Source organism: Eublepharis macularius, chromosome 5 (genome assembly GCF_028583425.1).
Source record: "Eublepharis macularius isolate TG4126 chromosome 5, MPM_Emac_v1.0, whole genome shotgun sequence".
Taxonomy (NCBI): Eukaryota; Metazoa; Chordata; class Lepidosauria; order Squamata; family Eublepharidae; genus Eublepharis; species Eublepharis macularius.
The window spans coordinates 96,542,584-96,565,882 of NC_072794.1; the positions used below are offsets into that span (position 1 = coordinate 96,542,584).

The 23,299-nt window shown below is 42.4% G+C and overlaps 1 protein-coding gene across 1 annotated transcript in view; it reads right to left on the reverse strand.

The window, feature by feature from the left end:
• The window catches only part of MAST2 (microtubule associated serine/threonine kinase 2), a 422,441-nt gene that overhangs the window by 125,247 nt on the left and 273,895 nt on the right, over positions 1-23,299 (reverse strand). The window contains exons 6-8 of the mRNA XM_054979860.1: positions 23,096-23,171; positions 12,372-12,392; positions 4,320-4,398 (exon numbers count right to left, since the gene is read on the reverse strand). Coding sequence (XP_054835835.1) covers positions 4,320-4,398; positions 12,372-12,392; positions 23,096-23,171 — 176 coding nt within the window. The remainder of the gene's footprint in view (positions 1-4,319; positions 4,399-12,371; positions 12,393-23,095; positions 23,172-23,299) is intronic.

Here is a 23,299-nt window from a genome sequence, read left to right on the forward strand (position 1 = left end):
TTGTCAACTTTAAAGTTGTGTAGTTCCTCGGTAGTCATTACTTTTGTCTTCTTGATGTTCAGTTGTAATCCTGCTTTGGCGCTTTCCCCTTTAACCTTTATCAGTAGTCGTTTCAAGTCTTCACTATTTTCTGCTAGTAATGTGGTGTCATCTGCATATCTCAAATTGTTAATGTTCCTCCCACCAATTTTTCACTCCACCTTCTTCTAGATCTAATCCAGCTTTCCTTATGATATACTCTGCATAGAGGTTGAACAGGTAGGGAGATAATATGCATCCTTGTCTGACACCCTTGCCAATTGGAAACCATTCTGTTTCCCCATATTCTGTCCTGACAGTAGCCTCTTGTCCAGAGTACAAGTTGAGCATCAAAACAATCAGATGTTGTGGCACCTCCATTTCTTTTACGACTCTCCATAGCTTTTCATGATCTACACAGTCAAAAGCTTTGCTGTAATCTATAAAACACAGGCTGATTTTCTTCTGAAATTCCCTGGTATGTTCCATTAGCCATCATAAATTTGCAATGTGATCTCTGGTCCCTCTTCTTTTTCTGAATCCAGCTTGAACATCTGGCATTTCTTGTTCCATATATGGTAAGAGTCTTTGCTATATAATTTTGAGCATCACTTTGCTTGCATGGGAAATTAACGCAATTGTCTGATAGTTACTGCACTCCTTGGCGTCCCCTTTTTGGGGGATTGGAATGTAGACTGAGCATTTCTAGTGGGTGGGCCATTGTTTTGTTTTCCATATTTGTTGACATATTCTTGTTAAGATTCTGATGGACTCCATTTCTGTGGCTTCAAATAGCTCTATTGGTATTCCATCTACTCCAGGAGCTTTGTTTCTCTCAATTGCTTTGAGTGCAGTTTTTACCTCACTTTCTAGGATTTCTGGTTCTTCATCAAAAGATTCTTCGTCAAAAGTATCTGTCATGCTTCCATCTCTTTTGTATAGTTCCTCAGTGTATTGTTTCCATCTTTCCTTTATTTTGTCCTGATCAGATACTGTATTTCCATGGTGATCTTTTAGCATCCCAAGCTGTGGCTTGAATTTCCCTTTGATTTCTCAGATCTTTTGGAACAAATCTCTTGTTCTTCCTTTTTTGTTGTTCTCTTCTATTTCTTTGCACTGGTTATTATAATAGATTTCTTTGTCTCTGCATGCAAGTCGCTAAAAAGCTGCATTTAGAGTTTTGACCCTATTTCTGTTGCCTTTTGTTTTTGCTTCTTGTCTATCTTTAGCAATTTTAAGTGTTTCCTCAGACATCCATTTAGGCTTCTCCTTTCTTTTGGCTACAGGGATAGTCTTTGCACATTCTTCCTTGATAATATCTCTAGTTTCAGCCCATAATTCTTCTGGCTCACGATCAATTATACTTAGTATTGCAAATCTGTTCCTTACCTGGTCTTTAAATTCTTCAGGAATATAATTTAGATTGTATTTTGGCACTATGATTCTTTTAGTGTTTCTCTTCAGCTTTATTCTAATTTTTGATATTAACAACTCATGATCTGTATCGCAATCAGCTCCTGGTCTTGTTTTAGCTGAAAGAATAGAGCTTTGCCATCTACTGCTTACAATTATGTAGTCTATTTGGTTCCTGTATTGGTCACCTGGTGATTTCCACATATACGATCGTCTTTTTGGTTGCCTGAAGCATGTATTAGAGCAACAAAGGGAAGTCCACCGGTATACAAGATACGCTAGCAAACACCAAACCGAGGATGCAATACACAACAATTACTGTATGATAGTGTATGAACTATTTATATAGTGCAAAGTGCAAATTAACATACAGTCAATTAATAAATACAATAAATGTATGTAATAATAAATCCAAAGTCTGTCTGTCCATTTTCTATAAGTTAAGTAAGCTACACTGAGCCAATCAATAACCGAAGAGCGAGGTACTGGAGGTGCGTGTGCAGGTAGGTGGTCAACAGTCCAAGATGGAAATAAAGATGCCAAGGGGCATATAGCCGACGGGCTTGTGCTTGCAAATTTCCAGTTCCCGTTTCGTGATGTTACATCTTCCTGAGCAAATTTATGAGGGACTTCCTTCCTGACTGCCCCAGGCAAGGCAATTTTCCTCGAAATTTAGTCTTGGAACAGAGCTCAAATTAAGCCATGGGAATTCTGTGTCGGGATTTCTCAGCTGCTCCTTATAGGAGCAAAGACTTGCCAAAGCGGCATCGCCACCACACATCCTCCAACTCTCGCTTCCGGTACTGTCTCGAGACTGTCTCCAACTCTCGCTTCCGGTACTGTCTCGAGACTGTCTCGAGACAGTACCGGAAGTGAGAGTTGGAGGATGTGTGGTGGCAACGTCGCGCAAAACTCGCGCGAGAAAACACGATATTTCGCATTTTCCCTGCAACATGGCACGACGTTCCGGGGGCAGGTAAGCCGTCTTGAAACGGCCCTGGATTCTGAGGGGGAGGGGATTGAGAACACTGTTTCCCTCTCTGGTGACTAAAACACTTACGATTCTGGTTGGAACCAGAATGGTGCAGTGCCTAGTACTGGCGAGAAATAGAATGCACTGGGTATGATTGGAAATGCTGGCCCTTATATGAGTAAGAACTGACGTATGAGAGGGATCTATAATAAGGGTGAGGTTGGGCTACACCCAAAGTCCTAGCTGTGAACCTATTTTTCCAAATCCTGTGCAAAGTATCATCAGTTTTGGAGTTGAATGAAACAATGTGGGCCTTGTTTCATTCAGGAGCACTGTGGACCTAAGCCACAAGTAACAACAGAGTGCAATGGCCAATGCAAGGTTCCACACAGTACAATCAGCTACCTGCTTGATAGAACTAATCTGATGCTTGGATAGCTTGCAACCCTCTAACTGCAAGATCTTCACCAACTTCTGCTTGTTCTCTGGAAGCAGTTCCAAATAAGGGGCAATATTCTCCCACAAAAATAACTGATATCTCACCATAACAGATTGATAATTTGAGATCTTAAACGATAAGGCAGAGGAGGAATAAAATTTTCTTCCATATGCATCCAGTTTGTGACCTTCCCTGTCCACTGGAGCAGCGTGTCAGAAACACTACTGCTTGCCTTGAAGACCTTCCACAACAATGGAATTTGAGGTGTGGTGGGAGAAAAGGACAGGAGTCCTGTTTGGTATGATATAGACTCTTTATTTTCTTTAGAAAAGCAGGAAATGAGGCAGGATTATTCCAGGGATCAGCTGTAACATCTAAGAGTACCTCCATAATGGGAAAAGTGATGGGTCCTGAAGTAGTAGAACTCATAACTTTAAAAATTGGGTCTTTTGATCATGGAGTAGAGGTGGTGATCTCTATCATTAAAGATCTAGCCATTCTGACAAGCTGCTTACTGTAGAGGTGCAGGTTCTCACTGGGGGGCTGCTCAGGGAGATCAAAGAATGGATCCACCGGGGATGATTCTGAAACAAGATCTACCTCAGAGTCAGAGTGCTCAGATGGAACTAAAGGTTCACATTCAGGTGGAACTGGCCGGCTAGCAATGGAACCAGAGTCTAAGTCATATTCAGAACACGTGGTGGGCTGCTGTGGGTCTTTGGGACAACTGTGATCCCTATGGATGCAAATGTCACACCGATACGGAGGCCTTCATGGATAGTGAAAGGGGTAAGGCCCTGGCATCTAGGCACCATAAGGTGGAGAAGGCCAGGATTCCCTACCTGATGGAGAACCATACTTAGAACCATAAGAACTCAAAGGCCCTCTAGAGATTGGTGAGTGGCTACACTGTGGTCTCAGAGATTGTGGGGGCTGGGATCTGACTCCATCAGATCCATGTAAAGGGATCACTGGATATGGAAGCTGCTCTCACTTATCACTGTGGCCGCTTTCATTAGTCTCCTGGCTCTTGCAACACATGTTGTCTTTTTGGCCTAAGGTACTAGGAGAGATGAAGTCCTTGACATCTGTGCAAACACAAATATTGCTGTTCTCTTTTTGTATGTATGTATGTGACACCAAGTTTGCAACCAAATTATGGCAACCCAGCAAGTAGCTTTTCAAGGCAAGAGAAAAGCAGAGAGGGTCGTTATTTCCTTCCTCTGCAGAGTCTTCCTTGGTGGTCCCCCATCTAAGTGCCAGCCCTGCTTTGCTTCCAAGATCTGACAAGACTGGACTATACCATCGCCTTTCCTCCAATTTCCTTTTTACCCTCTCCCCATTTGTTTTTTAAAATCTTTTTTATTGTTTTGCATGGAGGACCATTCATGGCTATTACAGATATTTAAAACAATGTGGAGTCCATTAACCAATGGAATGAAAATGAATGAAAGCTAATGAATGGTGAAAACTTACTGAAACAGTTGAACTAGGAGTGTTTGTTCCATATCCAGATGAAGGAAGGGAAGCCAAGGACCAGCGACGGCCATCTGTCCTAGAGAAAGATATGAACAATATTACTTAGATTAAAATCATGGGTGATGTAGCAATTTATTCTGCTTTGGGTCAATAGCATGCAGCAATTTATGAATATTAGTGTCTACTTCAGACATTCTCTTCCAATTCACCCCAAATGGCTTTTGGCTAGTTATGAGTGACAGAGATTACGTAGCTGAGGATCTGGCCTGCAGGCCACAATGCATTTTAAAATAAACATGGAACATTATTTATAGCTTCTCTATTCTATATGCATTTAATTTACTTGGACAAATTTTAGTAATCTCTTGTAATGCCAGCCAGATGCACTCTTATTATCTAATGAATAGATACTACTAGGTATGCCACAAAATCTGACAGGTTTCTTAAACTCACAAAATATTTCATTGACTAAGAAGACTATAGCAAAAATTTCAGTCAGCTTTTGTCAACTGAACAGGCAATAAGATTCCAATTATTTGACATCCATTTGATCTATGATTTATTGAATATGACATTGTCTGCCACAAAGTAGTTATCAACAATAAATACAAGTTAGATGATCACAAATATATACTTCACAGGAAGTCCAGGACATTGTAACCCAGACAGTCCATAAAGTTAAATTAACAAAACAGGCATATTTTAAAGAGAAATTACTCCCCCCCCACACACACACATTGTTTTGCAATGTGAGGTTATGAACTTCTCTTTAAAGAGAAAATACAGATAGGGTTTATTTGAACAAAAGCTTTGTACGTCATATGCACATCCAGTATTTGCATTTGGGTCTTCAGCTCAAACTGGGTTCCTGCCCATTTGAACTACAAACAGTGGCCATGTGAGATCAGCATGAGCTGTGCAGACTGCATGACTCAATCTACAATGTCAATGCAAGCTTCTTCCCACACTATGTTGTAGCTGGTTTGTAGACAAAAAGAAGTTTTGTACTTTTATACTCAACTTTAACAGATAAGCAAAGTTCAGTATCTCAGCTCTATGGTTTTAACAGCTTCTGTTAGTTCAATGTGTGTGAACACAAAGTTATGGAAGATAACTATACATGCAGCCTTTGAGGAATAAAATGTCTGGTATCATAAATTATCATCAACAAAATAGCACTACATTAAATATGCAGAGTTATTATGGGTTAAGCATAACTGCTTTGGGAGGTTTGCTTGCCTATGATGGCAATGTTGTGACTGCTGTCTAAGGAAGAATTAACACATTGGAGTACTGTTCTTAGATGCAGGGAATGACAGCAATCCAGTATATAGTGAATCCTTTGCAAGATTTCTAAGAGAACAATTATCCTCTTTGTACTTGATCTCACAAAAGAAAAACTGGTATAACAGAATAAGGAATATTCCTATTGCATCTACTACATTAAGGAAGACATTTTATATTTCTAGCCCAACCTATGTTTGAGGATTATGGGAAGAAATGCCATCAGCATACAACGAACACTACCTTCATGCTTCATGCACAGGATCAAAACTATTTAAGGTGCAGTTACAAAATGCATGCTGCAGTTAAAACCCCATGTAGGTGGATTTTAATATAAGGATCTAGATGCCACTGGTATGTTGACAGTGTATTATCTTTTACATATCAAATCTACTGCATATTAAATTGCCACTGGTTTACAGTGAACAGTCCTATTAGAATCTTCAGAGCTTTAGAATCTATTAGAGCTTACCAACAAAATCAGAATCAGCAAAATGAAAAAAATACGCCAATTTTCTACAAAAGATTCATTTTAAAATATTTGAACATTATTGCAAAACAGTAGCTTCTTCCTGGCATTTGTACATTTCAAAGAGAACTCAGGTCTTGAGAATGTTTCCAAAACTGATAGCATTTAGAATGCCAGGTCATTCAACAACTAAATGCCACACCAGGATTTCCTCTTCAGGGACTATTTCTCACAACAGGTTTGTCGCATGAAGGTCAGTTAAATCTGCTTCTGCACGGTGGCTGCTTTAGATGGCAAGCTGTTTCAGGCTCATAACTTGCCATATAATTTGTTCAATTCCACCCCAAATCATGGTAACGTGATTATCAACTATTGGCAGCAGCCAGTACATATAACAAATGAAGAACATAGAAGCTATCATGCAGAAGAAAGTCTCAAGTGGCTTTCACGTGGAAGGTGTACAATAGAAGCAGTTATTAAAGTTGTGTAACTTTTTTAATGTCCTCTTAGTCATCTCCAGGTTACCATTTCCCTCAAAATGGAGTGGTCACTAAAACTGGATACAATACCATAGTTTAGAGATAATTAATGCAGAGCAGCATCCAGTATTTTTTTATATGACTTTTCTCAGGATGTCATTATACCAGTGATTCTTAACAGGACCATACAGCCCTCAGTACGCAACTCCAAATCTTGGGGACAATCTTTGGTGCGCAAATAGGAAGCATATGGGATTTTAGAAAGTTCCTTCTCCTCGCTTGCAATGATTTCTAATAATCAGTGAAGTAGAGCTGTATACTAGTCACTCCACCATGAGGACAAAATCCCAGATTTCTGCACCAGGAACATAAAGTGGCAAAAGTATTTTTCTTAACTGGAAGATCTATTAAATGTTATAAAGCAAAAGTCAAAAAAGGACAAACAGAAGGAGGGGGGACTTAACCCAAACAAAATTGAATTAAGAAAACAGGGTTGTACATACCTGTAACTATTGTTCATCGAGTTCGTCTGTGCAGGCACACATGGGATTGTGTATTCATGCAGGCCAGCTGCTCGAAAAAATCTTGAAAGCTTCTAAAATGCTTCTTTAGGAGCTGCTTCTCCCAAGTCATGTTGGGTCCCATTTTCCCGCCAAAATGGGCAAGTAATAAAGGAGGAGCGATACCTTTCCCCCCAGTTCTCCTAAGCCATCACGAGCTACAACTGAATCTACCAGAGCACAGTGGGGCAGGAGGGAGAGTATGTGTGCCTGCACAGAAGAACCCGATGAACAATAGTTACAGGTATGTACAGCCCTGTTTTCACTGTTGTTCTTCTGTGCAGTCCCACATGGGAGATTACCAAGCTAGACACAATAAAAGAAGGCAGGGTGAATCTCTCAATAACATACTTTATTAATAAATCTCAAGTCAAAACTCTTAGAGCAAAAATCTGAATACATAAGTAACAATTCAAAATGCTTGGAAAATATAGGTAACTCTGTTGGATAACAAATATATACATTCTCATATGTATCATGTGTGTGTGTACATATGTACCCTTTAGGCTTATATAATAACAACAACATTTGATTTATATACCGCCCTTCAGGACAACTTAATGCCCACTCACAGCAGTTTACAAAGTATGTCATTATTATCCCCACAACAAAACACCCTGTGAGGTGGGTGGGGCTGAGAGAGCTCCAGAGAACTGTGACTGACCCAAGGTCACCCAGATGGCTTCCAGTGGAGGAGTGGGGAATCAAACTCAGCTCTCCAGATTAGAGTCCCGCTCTCTTAACCACTACGCCAAACTGGCTCTCATAGCCATAAAAACACTATATACAGTCACCCCACACCTGTAAACCTCTTGTATAAGTTACCTTGCTAAATGTGTGGCTTTAATTATTATTATTATCATCCTCAGGTGAACAGAGGTTGCAGTATTGCTCTTGGCACTGCTACATCTCATGTTGTGTCAACATCAACAACATAATGTTTACAAAGGTATCTGAAGAAGACCACATAGCTGCCTTACAAATCTGAGACACTGGTACACCCCTCAAGAAGGCTGAGGAGAACCTGGGCCCTGGTTGAATGAGCTCTGATCTGTAAAGGGCATTCTACACCAGCTTGCCGGTATGCTTTTCTGATGGCAGAAACAATCCATCTGGCAATTGTTTGTGATGAAGCACGCTTGCCCTTATTAGGGCCTCCATAACAGACAAACAAACTGGAATCAGTGCGAAAATCTTGAATTCTGTGTAAATAAAACGGCAATGCTCTCCTTAAATCTAGAGAGTGGAGTGCTCTTTCTGGCTTTGACTTAGGATCAGGGAAAAAGACAGGTAGAGATATTTCTTGGTTCAAATGAAAGGGTGAAATGATCTTAGGTAAGAATTGTATGCTAAGTCTCAGAACTACCCTCCTGTCCAGAGGATCCAATCTAAGTGCAGCCAGCTCACTAACTCGCCTGGCAAAGATCACAGCTACTAGAAAGTTCATCTTAAGTGACAATAGCTCCAGTGAGCAAGTTGTCATAGACTCAAAAGGAGGTAACATAAGTTGGGCCAACACCAATGATAGTGACCACTGTGGGATTGGGGCTGATACCGAAGGATACAGGTTATATATCCCTTTAAGGAACTGGCGACTAGTGCGATGTGAAAAGACAGTTTTACCGTCCACTGGAGAATGGAAGGCAGAAATGGCTGCTAGATGAAGCTTTGAGGAAGTAGTGGCCAGGCCCTCTGATTTTAGGCTGTAAAAGTACTCCATAATATTACTCAGAGGGCAATCTACAGGTGTTAGGTTTCTAGACTGAGCCCAACAACAAAAACATTTCCATTTGTCCTTGTATGACCTTCTCATTGATAGTCTCATAGCATTAAGCAATACTCTTTGAACTTCTAATGACAATGTCAGGTCCCTGCGTGACGCACCACACTGTTAGATGCAATGAGCTGGGGTTGTGGTGGTACAGCTCCCCATAGGTCAGAATGTCTTGCATCATTGGTAATTGTATGTACCTCTGTTCTGACAGACTCAATAACTTCAAGAACCAGATCTGTCTGGGCCAGGAAGGGACTATCAATATACAATCTGTCTTGTCTGACTGGATTTTGCTCACTGACCTGGGAATCACGGAAATAGATGGGAAGAGGTAGAATAGTTTGCCCAACCATATAATCTGGAAGGCGTCCCCAAGAGCACAGGGTTGCTCCTGGCTCTGGAACAGAACAAAGGGAATCTGGTGTTGAACACTGTGACAAACAGATCCACCTCCAGTATACCTCATTGGGCAAAAATGAGACTGAGACAAGAGTCATCCAGGGTCCACTCGTGGTTGGTGTCTAAGGACCTGCTCAAAACATCTGCTCTGGTGTTGTCTGATCCCACAATGTATACGGCATGAAATGAGTCTTTGTTGGCAATAGTCCAGTTCCAGACTGCTGTAGTCTCTGCACATAGGGACAGAGAGGCAATGCCCCCCTGCTTGTTTATGTAGTACATGGCCGTAGTGTTAGTCTGGAGCTGGGCATTCTTGCCACTCAGGATAGCTACAAAAGAGACAAGAGCAAAGCGGATGGCTTTTAGTTCCAGTATGTTAATATGGGTGTGGCGTCAGTTCTCTATTTGATTCCTGTATAGAGTTGACTCAAAAGCCAGGCTGGATCTCCTGAAGTTCCCCTTCATATATCAATCTCTCAGGTGAGTGAAAATGTGGAGAAAGTGTTCGGGGAAGAATAAGAATGATGTCCTTGGAGTCTCCCTGGAGTTGTAGTGGTCAGTCATGGGAAGCTCTCCGCTCCAACCCTGCTCTTGAGCCCAAAACTACAGCTGATTTCTTGCTGACCTTAGTATGGTCCTCAACTCTGAATGGCTCGACTCCAAGCAAGACTTCGACTCTGAATGGGATTTCCCCCCGGATTTCAAGTTGGAGCAGGAGTGTCATGCGTGGCACACCCAGACAGTGCCCTTCCATCGTGGTGCAGCCACCACTGGGGCCCCGACCTACCTACCACTGACTCTTCTGGGCCACCTGGTTGGCCCAACTAGCCTTACATCAACATTGGGGAGCGTCCTCCTTTCTGGCCTCAGATAGGAGAAGACAGTGGTGGGATATGGGAGCCCCTTTAATCCTGTCCCACTCCTGAGGAGCCTGTATTTATTACCGACTCCTTAGCTTCAGGAGTCATCCACTTCTCTCCTCCCTGGCCAAGGTTCTCTGCTCTGTTATATCCCTTCCTTCCCATCACCAGCCCCACACTGTTTCCCAGCCCTCAGGGTGATGCTCAACATCTCAGCCAGGTGTGGTCTGTGCCTTGGGCAGGACCCTATCTTGGCTCTGGGAGACAATTTCAGGCTGTTCTGCTGCCTTCCAGGGAGGTGCTGGCCGTGTCTGGCTCTCTGATGCTGCCTGTGGCAGGTGTGTAGAGGCCAGCCTGAGTTTCATGCCAGTCGCCTATGTCAGCCTGTTGCCTGACGCGGCCCCTCTCACTGTGGAGCTTTTGGCCAGAGCTCGCCAGTAGTGGTGGCAGCTGTGCTGGAGCTGCGGCAGTCTTCCTGCCTCCCTCGTCAGCCAGGGCTGTGCAGCTCGGTGTGGCCTGGCTTGTGTCCCAGCAGCCGCAGGTGAGCTCCGGTGGCAGTTGCCAGAGTGGAGGTGGTGTTGGTGGTTGTGGCAGGGGCGGCGTCGGTGGTCGCAGAGAGGGGCTGTGCCGAGTCTGGGTCAGGTGGGAAGCTTGGCTCCGGACAAGGAGAGACATTTTGTCTTTTTTGACCTCTTAGCGGGGGTTTTTGATGGTCCGCACGGGTCTAAAGGCACAGGCTTATCAGTTGGCTCCAATGTGGCCAGTTTCGATCTTGTCACCGACTTGGTTGAGACTACAGACTCTGTTTTGAAGTGGCAATCGGGGCTGAAGAGGACCACGATCCTTTGGCTCCTGGCAGAGGGGTCTGATCCTTGGGGATTGGTGATTTAGCAGCAAGCATCTTTTCCACTAACACGGCCTTGAGACAAACTAGTCTCTCATTATGAGCTTTGGGAGTGAACTGGTGGCAAATGGCACAGGCTCCCATATTATGTCCCTCGTCCAGGCAGAGGAGACACAAATCATGTTGGTTTGAGTGCATTATTTTGGTCGAACACTGAGTGCACTTTTTAAACAAGACCTTTGCCTCAGATGTGGCAAAGGAGGAGTACACAGATTCACAAGAAAGCTGAAGTCATCAGAATAAATTCCAGAATCCAAAAAGCCAGTAAATATACCAGTAAATTCAGTGAGAAACGAATGGTGGGAAACGAACAGAGCCACAAGCCAAGATCCTCTCCTCGTGGTGGCTCAGAGAGAACTGGGGGGAAGAAGGGTCGCTCCTCTTTTATCACGTGCCCATTTTGGTGGGAAAATGGGACCCGACATGATTCGAGAGAAGCGATAAAGGAGAGTTTCAAGATTTTTTCGAGCGGCTGGCCTGCACTCATGTGCAGTCCCATGTGTGCCTGCATAGAAGAATGACGATGAACTAAAAAGATTAAAGAAATCCAAATCTAAGGGCCAATTATTAAAATTACTAAATGCAGAGCATGAATATGTATTAGTTTATAACAAAATATATGTATTATTTCTGAATAATAAATAAAGTATTGCAGGCCCAAATATAGCCTCATACAGATTAAAAGATCCAAAAGATTCAACACAAAACCTTACGAGGTACTGACTAAATGCATTTTGGCCATTTGGCCTTCTTCAGTGGTCAAGCATAGTCATTCCACAGTTAATCCAGACCGTACAATAATAATTAATAAATATAAACAATATAAAGACCAAGTTGGAATATATGTTCCAATTAATATCAACAACTCAAGGCAGAGGTATGCTTAAAAGACCTCATTTGAAATCACGTTCTGCTCTGGTCAGGCACATGTGTCTAAAATGGAAATTCAAACTGTGTACCTTCTTATTTGGTCCAAGAAGTATCAATAGTAGGTGAAGTCTGGAGTCACATAATGTGACTTCACAATTTGAATTTCTGCAGTTCTGTAATTCTGTAAAAAATACATGTATTTTGTTGTATACTGATATATATTCACGTTCTGCTTCCAGCAATTTTAATAACTGGCCATTAGATTTGGATTTCATTAACCCTTCTGATTCTAAATAAAGCAGAAATCCCTCATCTTAACTGATGGAGTGTAATGTCTGTATGCCTAAATGGGGCCATAATAAACACACAAGCTCACTGGGAATGAAGCAGACTAAAATATCATGCAAAAGCATCCATTTTACACACAACATATATCTGCTATACTGTTACCTGTCTGCCCTGTGTCCATGGCTATACATATAAAAAACACAGTATGAATTATAAACACTAAGAGAAAAATAAATTGTAAGTATATTCTCAAAAATAGATAAATTATTCAGGTAATTTTTCTGGAACAGAGAACATTTTTACTGTTCCATAGTTTGAAAGTTATGCATCGTTTATTTACATTGCAAGAATCCTGAAACCACTGATACATTGTTTTTTTTTAAAAAAGTGCTCAGATTTTTTGGTTACTAACTGATTTTTCACAAAATGATAGTTATTATGCAATACTTCCCCAGCAGATTCCACTCACATAGGATAAAAATAGTTCTTTCAAAATACATGTCTGGATCCAGCAACCCATTGGTTAAAGGCATTAGCAGATCTCTGCCACATTGCACTCCTATCAGCAGTCCCCTCTGACCCTGTGCAAGTTGATTCCCAGGGTCACACCACCAAAAATGAAGGACCAGGAGCAGAGCCTCTTCTGTCAAATTCAGTGGCTGGGGAGGAATACTTGGGACAAGGGCTTTGAAAGTAATGCCAGCACCTTGAACTAGGCCTGGAGGCTAATGGACAGCCAGTAAAGATAAGAAAAATTAAATGCAATATGTACCCTGAAACCGATCCTCACAAAAAAAGATCTTAATAGTGAAGTATCTGGTCAGATATGTTAGAAAAAAGAAAGTGAAAAGGTTCCATGACTACAAGGAAGGTGAGTATGATTAAATTAGACAAATGTGTTTTGGGGGGGGGGGGGACAGTGGGTTGGATCCCTTCTGTTGGTAAGAAATAACTTTGATCTAACAATTAGTTCCAGACTTTGTCTGTAGCCATTTATGACTTATAAGACTGTGGAGGACTCATCATAAAACACTGTATCATTAGCAGAAGGCCTGCAGAACGCAGATGCTGTTAACGTCGTCCAGCTGAAAACTGCGTAGGCAAAACGGAGAAGTTGGGCCTGGAACAAATCCCCTTCCTTGATGTCTGTGGGCATCAGTGCTGTTACCAGCATAAAAGATGACATCAGTGCTCTAGAACTGCTACTGGAGGATAGAAACTACAGCACTCTTATACCTTTTCTCTCATATAGAGAAAAGTTCGATATGCATTCGATAGCATATCTAGAACTAGACTATGGCAGAAGCTAAAGGAAACTACCATCAGCAGGTGCTTTCTATGGCTACTGACTAGATTGTACCGTGACACAGAAGTGAAAATCAGATGTAGTCCTGAAGGCCAGACTACAGATCCCATCCCAACCTCTAAAGGTGTCCAACAAGGTTCTCTTTTATTTCCCTATTTATTAAATCTTCACATCAATGATATCGTTAAAGCAGTTTCAGGACCTACCCACCATGCACCCACCCTCAACAATCAAGATCTCTCAATCCTAATTTATGCTGATGACACTGCTCTACTATCTCGCACATCGATAGGCTAGCTTTTAACTCCTACTGTGCTGATGAAGGCTTAACTATAAATGCTGAGAAATCCAAAGTAGTTGTCTTTGCAAGAGGATGCCACCTGAAGAAAAAGGACTAGAGGATGGCAGATACCAACACTGAACAAGTAACAACATTTAGATATTTAGGCATTACATTCTCCCAAGACCTATCAGTTCCAACCCATCTCCTACAAGATAACACCATATTTAAATGCCTTGACACTTTCACACAGAGGGAGGGAAATATTACCCAGCAGCTAGAAAGACCTTTTGTGGTAAAATTAATCAAATGATACTTTGTGGTGCTGGAATGTTGGTCGAAGGTATATCTGAGACTATTGGTTCCTTTTTATTAAAATTCCTGAGAAAAATAACTAGGTTACCAAAGTGCGTATCCAGTATAGCTATCTGCCAAGAATTTGCAATCACTTCATTAGAATCACTAGCTTGGCTGGATGCATTTAGACTTTGAATAAAGATTCTCTTTAACTACAGATCTAAACTCCTTTTTAGATTAAGAGAAGATCCCTTCCAGAGTAAATGGAAAAGCCTGGTTGACCAGAGACTGGAACAAGTAGGCTTCACTCCAATTCTACTACTTTCTGAAGGAAATGAGAAAACCACATTCCAAAGGGGCAAAAAGCAGTTATTGCTGCTAGATTTCAGAAGCACAAATCAGTGAGCAAGAAGGGTCTGTTCCCTTGCCTACAATGGACTCGAACCTCCAGATACTTTACCAGCATATTTAAAGTCCATGACAATACCTCAATACCAAGATATTTTCTTGGCTGCTAGATTGAACGCTGTACTAACTCCAGAAATAAAAGGTCAGCTAATCTTAGCCATGAGCCATTTTTAGCATTTGTTCTGAATACAAATGTCAATCCTCATTTGGTGACACTGATTTTGCTCCACCTACAGAATCATCTGGTGATGGGGACAACATTGCCTTTGATGTGACTTCTGATTGAGATAGGATCTCTTCTATTTCTGTTTCTGACAGAGCTTCATAATAGATATAGCTAGAACTATAGGAGACTAGTTGCTGGATATGACAAGAAAGTCATAGAGGATTCCTTTGCACAGAGAAACAGGGCTAGCCCAGTCCCATAACTATACAGACCACAAAGGGAGTCTAAAACCTACAATTGAACAACCTTGTAGAGGAGCATGAAACAATCGAGTAACTCAGTTGTATGGCCTCATGTAGATCAGAAGAGCCATCTAACTCATATCACTTTAATGTATTAAGGTTCAAGTGCAGAGAGTGTCTGAGAATGGCAGGAATGTCTAACTTCACAGAAGCCAGTGATATTACTCAAGGATACCCATATTGGCTGAGGACCAAAAGATATTCATATATTCAAGAAACTTGTAATCACTAATTTTACATAGCTTTAGTTAAGATAAGAGGAAGCAAGAATGAATTATCAATTCTTATATATTGTAAGAAGATGTCTGGTGTTTGAAGTTATAAGATAGTAAGTTAGCCAAGAATGTGATTCCCTTTGAAGCAGGACAGATAGCTATTGTAAAGAGATGGTTCTGAAACCCTATAAATATGACAAGTCGAATTGCTCAGAAGCTTCCTCTTAAGAGCTTCCTCTTAAAAAGGGGTCTTTGCCTGTGACCTTCTTATCTTTGGGGAAGATACTTTTTTGGACTCTTGTAATTGCTCTCCTTAATAGTTTTTGAAGTAGTTACAAAGGATGGTATGATTTTTTGTTGACTGAGTTGATATTAAGATTGTTGAATAATTATTTTGTAATAATAAAGATTTAGAATGGAAGCAGATATTCTGTTACAGTATTACTTGTTTACAGTACCCGGTAATGAACCTAGAATGTTATCTGCAGCATTATCTGCTCTTGCCAGGAGTTAAATGATCTAATATTGGAAAGCTCTAGGCACTCATGGCTTCTTAAGTGCAAGCCTATATCTAAATCAGGCCTGACCAGAGTCATTCAGTTCTTGCCTTGATGGTGATGAAGTTGGTATTGTAATTGGATCTCTTGGATTGAAGAGTGTTGGATTTGATGTTGCAGGTGTGCTAAAACTTTCCCTTCACTGGTGGAATCTTGAGCACCAACATGAATGCTGTTGTGTATGGGGGAACCAGGGTTGTTGTACAGTTGGATCCGATATCCTCAGACCTGACAATTGATGAAAGTGATGCCCAGATTTATACATCCTTACTTGGTCAGGTTTCTGTGACTGTACTGGTTCCACAGATTGTTCTTGCCAGTTTCCCATCAATGGATCTGAATCTATTTCACCCTCTGATCTGTACCGATCTGGACAATTAACGTGTGGTGACAGTGGATGGCAGGATGATTATTACTTCCTCATGTATAATAGCCTCAGTTGTTGATCTCACTGGAATAGGAGAACAGTTCCTGAATCTTCTCTTTTCCTCACTACGTTTTGGGGTTTCTTTTCTTTTTTTAGAGGCAGCTCCAAAGAGCTCCTCGGAATCGATCTCAGCATCGGTGATGTTTACTGGTTGTCAGATCTGAGCATGAAACCAATTGTTTCAACGACACTGAAGCTGATCTTTAATCTTACTCCCTGTGGCTTTGGAAGCAGTCAGGGAATCCGAACTCACCAATACCTTTCCCCATAGCACAGCTTTTAATTGCAACGCTATCTCATTCTGTGCCTTTGTGAGGAATTTTTGGCATATTTTACATGAAGCCATGTTATGGCCTTCACAGAGATAAAATAGATATAGCTCATGTTTGTCTGTTTGTGTCATTTTTGTATGTCACTTGGTACATTTTTTAAATAAGGCTTTCTGGGCCATAATTATCCACAACTCAACCCCCAACGATCTGATTTCAAACCGCCCTCCTCAAACACTAGGCAAACTCCTCTTTGTGCTATGGCAAAAAAAAGGAGGAAAAGTTAGCAATGTGCTGTTAGGCAGGAAACAGCTGATTGAGCAATTAGCACACACACACCCTTGAGTTTCGGAAGCTAGAAAATTCTTACACGGGACAGACCTGTGCATGTGCAATTCTCATGTGTACACAGAAGAATGAAGATGAATAAATATTTTGATTGTTCATGAAACCACATAGAAGACGTGTGACAGAGATTACCAACCCCTAGGAAAAGGGACCTACCTGAACTTGGCCTCTTTCTTCTGCTAGTTTTTGCCCCAAACATAGTCAGCTGTTCGGTTGAGCCAGTATACAAGCTATCACCCAGCAGTCAAGATGGGCAAGTTCAGACAACACTCCCTGTCCTCATAATGTCAACCCTCTAACCCCACACTCTCCACCAATGTGAGCCCAAGATACAACAAATTCAAAACACAGCTTCTACATTTTTTTGTCTTAGACTTTCAGATACAGGTACAGAAGTCTAAAATCCATGTGCTTAAAGATAACCAAGCATAAACAGCTGGCAGAATTAGGTGTGTTTGTTTGTTTACAATGTCTCAAATTCTGGATAAAAAACAAGGTTGAACCTACCTGAAACTGTTGTTCATCCAATTATCTTCTGTGCAGGCACACATGGGAACTATGCATGCGTAGGCCAGCTGCAGACATTCCAAAGTTCCAAAAGGCATGAGATGCTCACCTGCCTTTTCGCGCACTTTTCTAGTGGGTGCAGCTATAAAGGGTGGGATGAGCGGATTTCTCCCTCAGTTCACTAAGCAGCCAACAAAAAAGGTAAAGTAGCAAATCAAAGAGCACACGGCAGGGAAAGAGGGAGGGATATGTGCCTGCACAGAACACTTGATGAACAACAGTTACAGGTAGGTGCAACTCTGTTTTCATTGTTGTGTCTTCTGTGCAGTTCCACATGAGAGATTAGCAAGTTAACTTACCAGGAGATGAGCATGAAGCTCTTTATCGAAAAAGACTCTTCAGGATTGTTTTGCTGACTGCTGCGTTCCTTCGGGAGTCTACATCAATGGCACAATGTTCAATGAATGTGGACAGTGTTGATCAGGTGGCCGCCTTACATAAGTTTACTAGAGTGTCCAAGTTAAATGCTGATGAGGTGGATTGGGCCCATGTAGAATGTGATCTGATGTTCAGTGGGCATGGTTGATTGGGCTCCTTGTAGCACTTCCTAATGAACCATACCATCAAATCTGACATAGACTGAATCATGACCTTTGGACCCTTCTTAGATCCAATAAGTTAGGATATTTTTGGAAGGCAGTACTCTTGTCCAAATAAAAACACAAGGCACATTTAATGTCCAGTGTGTGAAGAAGTCTTTCGGTCTCCATAGAGGGCATGGGAAAGAATACAGGCAAGACAATGTCCTGATTAGAGTGTAAAGCAGGAAAAGAAGGTTCGGATGGAGGATCACCTTGTCTGCAAAAAATTTTAAAAAGTAGATCATATCTCAGGGCTTGCAATTCACTAACCTTCCTAGCCGAGGTTATGGTTGCCAAGAAGGCTGTCTTAGCAGCTAGAAACTTAAGCAGGTATGTAGTTAGAGGTCGAAGGGTTTATGCATGAGAGCCATTAGAACCAGAGAAAGACTCCACTGGGGTGTGCGTCTGGATACAGGAGGATAAGGGTTAGCTAAAGCCTTAAGGAAGGATTTATACTGAAGGTTGGGAAAAAAGAGACCTCCCTTGCATCAGTTCATGATAGGCCAAAACGTCCACAAGACAGACCTTTACAGAAGAATTGGATAACCCGTGTTTTTTCAGTTGAACCAGGTAGTGTAGTCCAGACAGCAAGGGGGCCGAAGAAGGATCCAAGTCTTTTTCTACAGCCCAAAGGGAAAAACATTTCAATTTTCCCAAGTATGATGTCCGAGTGAAAGGTTTACTGGCCTGTAAAAGGATTTCGTGGACTCCAGTTCAAGACATAAACTAGGCTGTCAACTTCAGGGTGTCCAGGTCATGGTGAAGAACCACATTGTCCTGCAGAAGGTTCAGTGATGGGAAACCAGTACGTTCTACCCTGTGACATTCTGTACAGGGTGGAGAACCAGGCTTGTCTAGGCCAGTACAGGCTGATCACAATAGCTCATCATTATGCTGAGTGTTAAAGTAATGAGAGGTAGAGAAGGGAAAGCATATAGGAGGGTGTCTGACCAAGGGATTTGAAAAGCATCCCCAAGGGACAACCTCTCTTTCTCTGCTCAAGAGCAGTACTGGGGACACCTCTTGTTGAGGGTCATGGCAAAGAGGTCTATGTGTGGAAACTCCCACATTATAGAGACAGGGTGAAGTAAGTCTATGTGAATGTACCATTCATAGTTCTGGCTTAAGGCATCTGCCAGAACATTTTCCTTACCAGGTATGTGGATGGCTAACAGGGAGACATGATGTTGGATGGCTTGTACCCAAAGTAGGGAAGACTCTCAGGAAAGAGCCAGAGATGCTGTGCCACACTGCTTTTTAAAGTAATGCAGGGCAGTTGTTATCCGTGCAAATATGTACATTCTTGTCTTCCACCAGGTGGAATAGAGCTTTCAAAATGTTCCGTATCGCTCTCAGCTCTAGAAGGTTGATACATGACCTGGATTCGTGGTGAGTCCAAACCGCTTTCACTTGGTTGTCCCCTGAGCATGCCTCCCAACCCAATAGGGAGACATCTGTAAATAGAGAGATGAATCAGGGAGGAATCAAAAGGTGTCCCTACTAATAGGTTCCGTCTGTCACTCCACCAGGTCAGAGATATGTGTATGACCCTTAGAACCGAAAACCGATTGTACGGGTTTTGATAGTGCAGGTGGATCAGTCTGATGGACTAACTCTGTAACGGCTGAAGCCGGAGTCTGGCAAACGGTACTATCAAGAGACAGAGGCCATGAAAGCTAACAGTTTTTTAATTTGCTTTTTACTTTGGTGCCTGAAGGAATAGGAACTGACCTATCTGTTCCAAAGTGGGAAAAACCTGAGATAATGTGGAATCCAACATGGCTTCCATGAACATTACATTTTGGCGCAGAATGAGAGAAGACATCACCATCTTGACCCACAAACCCTATAGATGAAGAGTTTTTAGGACTAGGGAAGTGTGTCAAGAGAGGGATTCCTTGGACTGACCCACAATGAGCCAGTCATCTAGGCAGGAGAAAATAGTGCACCGTTTTCCCCTGAGGTGACCAACTACAATTGTTATAACCTTGGAGAAAACTCAAGCGGCAGAGGAGAGGCTGAAAGTACGAACCTTGTATTGGTACCTTTCAGATCCGCATCGAAAACAAAATTTTCTGTAATGCAGATTTATTGGAAGATAAAAATAAGCATTTTTTTTTAAATCAACAGTAACAATCCAGATTTGAGTTTCTAACAGGAGTAAAACATCTCTTAACTATATTCTGATCTATTTTTTTTTTGCAACAATGAACTTCAGGAAGTGGGAGTCTAAAACGGGGTAGAAGCCCCCTGACTTTCTGTCCACCATGAATTAGTGGGGGAAAACACATCAGAACTGTGATGCAGAACCAGTTTTAAGGCTGTTTTAATAACAGGGTTTGGACTTCCTCCATCAGCAAGGCAGGAGGGTAAAGGGGGGTTGGATAGAGGAGGAATGGATCTGAACTCCAGACAGTAACCTTCCTGGACTATGGACAATACCCAGGGTTCTCGTGTGATTGTCTGCCAGGTAGGTAGGAGAAGTGAGTGATTGAGGAAAAGAGGAGGAGACAGTTTGGTGTCGAAAACCATTTGTTTGAGTCCGATTGGTCCCTAGGAGAGTGGGAACCATCTTTGGACTTGTGATGGAAGTACCTCTGATGAGACTGGATAGGAGCCGTAGAAGCAGGTTGCTGTTGGCCCCTAGGAAAAGACTGGTTTGGTAAAGCATGGAACTAACTGTACCCCGGATTATAATGGGGTTATGGTCTATCAGGGAACCAATGCTTATACGGATAGACAGGAGTAAGCCCAAGAGCCTGAGCTGCCACCTTATCATTCTTGTTCTTTTTTAGGGCATTGTTCATACTGGACAAGAACAGATCTGTCCCCTCAAAAGTGAGGCCTTCCACCTGCAGCTTGTGGGGGAGGGCAAAGCAGTGGTTCTAAGCCATGCATGTCTGCAAATTATATTGGCAGAGGCTCATGAGGAAGAGTCCCCAATATGCTTCACAGTGAGAATCTGCAATTCGGAGAGCCTAAGAGCTTCCCCCTGCAGGATAACAACAACAACAACATTCGATTTATATACCACCCTTCAGGACACCTCAATGCCCACTCAGAGCGGTTTACAAAGTATGTTATTATTATCCCCACAACAAAACACCCTGTGAGGTGGGTAGGGCTGAGAGAGCTGCAGAGAACTGTGACTAGCCCAAGGTCACTGAGCTGGCTTCCAGTGGAGGAGTGGGGAATCAAACCCGGCTCTCCAGATTAGAGTTCTGCACTCTTAACCACTACACCAAACTGGCTGGCTGTGAGGCGTTGCTTCTCATCAGGGATGAGGCTTAAGGACCAATTTTGTCCCAAAGAAATAACTGGTATCTTGCCATAATGATCTCATAGTTACCAATATGGAATTTAAAGGCCAAAGAAGCATAAACCTTCCTTCCTAGGATACCCAACTTCTTGCCCTCTTTATCTGTTGGAGTCGAATGACCAGCACCCCTTGGAAGACCCTTGCTTTGGAAGGGTTTCAGTAACAATGGAATATGAAGGGTGATTGAACAAGAACCCAGCCCCTTCTTGTTTTGTTTTGTAGAGATTGTCCAACTTTCTTGAAGTTGCTAGAACTGAGGCAGGTATGGACCAAACATCTTTTGTGAAATCTATTATGCTTTGCATTATTGGAAATGCAACTGGACTGGCTGCCTCCAAGTGCAGAACCTTGAATACTGAGTAAGTAGAGGCTGGAGTGGAGAAGATTATATCAAGGCAACTCTATATCAAGGCAACTCGCACTCCTGACCAACTGCTCAGAATAGAGGCGAAGGTCCTCGGTAGGAGGCATAGCAGAGTCCTCCATAACGCACTCTGGAAGAGACAGTTCAGAAGTAATATCAGATCCAAAGCCAGAACCTTCCTCAGTATGCGTTGGTGGATCAAGTATCAGTTCCACAAATTCAGAGTGTTCAGGAACTGCTAGTGGAACCCAGGCTGGTTTGGCCTTGCAGACAGTAGGAAAGGGATTAGTAGGGTAGCTTTCAAGGTCATCTTGAAAGAAGTAGTGTGGTGGCAGATATAGGCCTGGAGAGCCATCAAAGCCATAAGCATAATAATTATATGGAGACTCATAATGGGGGTATTGGACCCAAGGATGCCTATGGCTCCTAGCCACCTCAAGACAACTGTCGCTCTCGGCTGGAACCGAAGAGACTTTCTGTTTCTGTGCAGGTCAGAAAGAGGAAGGCGGCAATGGAGACATGGCTGTCATCAGTTCGACAATGTCTAGGATTTTGCCTTGCAAGAGTGAAGGAGCAGAGGCAAAACAACATCTAGGAGTCGGAGAAGGAGTCCTCAGAACCGTAGGTGGGCTTGATCCTATCAAGGTAGATGGAGCCAAAGCAGAGGATCGCTCCCTCTTGTGTGCTTCAGAGTCAAGTGCGTATCAGCATGCTTCGCTTTAAGCTTGGATTTTTCCACAGTGGCTCGGATTGACACCAAGAGGGGCTGGAGTCTCTACTGGCAGGAACTGACTGGTTCATAGTATCGGAGCCAAAGTGGATGGAGATACTGAGGAGGCCCGTTCTGGGCACTGCAATCCTTGTTTAGCGGCCTTGGAGACCTCAGAGTCAAACACGCCCTTCAGGGCTAACTCCTATAGATCCGTTTTTAAACATGACGCCCATTTGTGGCAGGCTGTGGGCGTAAATTGCTTGCAGACACTGGACCACCAGTGCACTGGCCCTCATCCAAGAACATGAGACATTTATTGTGCTCATTGGATTGGGCCATCTTGGACCCATACTTGAGGAACTTCTTGAAAAGTGTCTTTGAAGCCATGGCTCTGAACACTGGAAATATCTTTCTTCTCTCAGAATTGAGGAAAGGAGCATGTCTTTCTTCAGTGGCAGCTAAAGAAGAACTGAGGAAGGGATCCACTAGCCCCACTTTTTATAGCTGTGCCCACTAGAAAAGTGCACAAAAAGGCGAGGTGAGCATCTCGTACTTTTTGGAGCTTGGGAACGTCTGCAGCTGGCCTGCACATGCACAGTTCCCATGTGGGACTGCACAGAAAACACAAGGTATGAAGGTAACTTAACATCTCTTCAGAATTACTAAGTAATTCATGCACAACAAGGTCAAATTCATTAAAAAGTGAAAATCATAATGGATCACTCATGGCTTTGACACACTAATCAGAACAAAAATGTGCAAACATACCTACGGGCAGGAACAAAGGAAAAGTGAGAAGGTGCACTTGGGGAGAAATTTCTGGGACTGTCCAATGGGCTTCCACCTGTTTGAAAAAGGATCAAAATATCAACATTTTTGCTGCATTCAATACCTTCTGTGGTCGTATTTAATGATGCTTGACACACTGTATGAGCATTGAGACTTATGAGACTTTTTTTTTTAGTTTTTTCA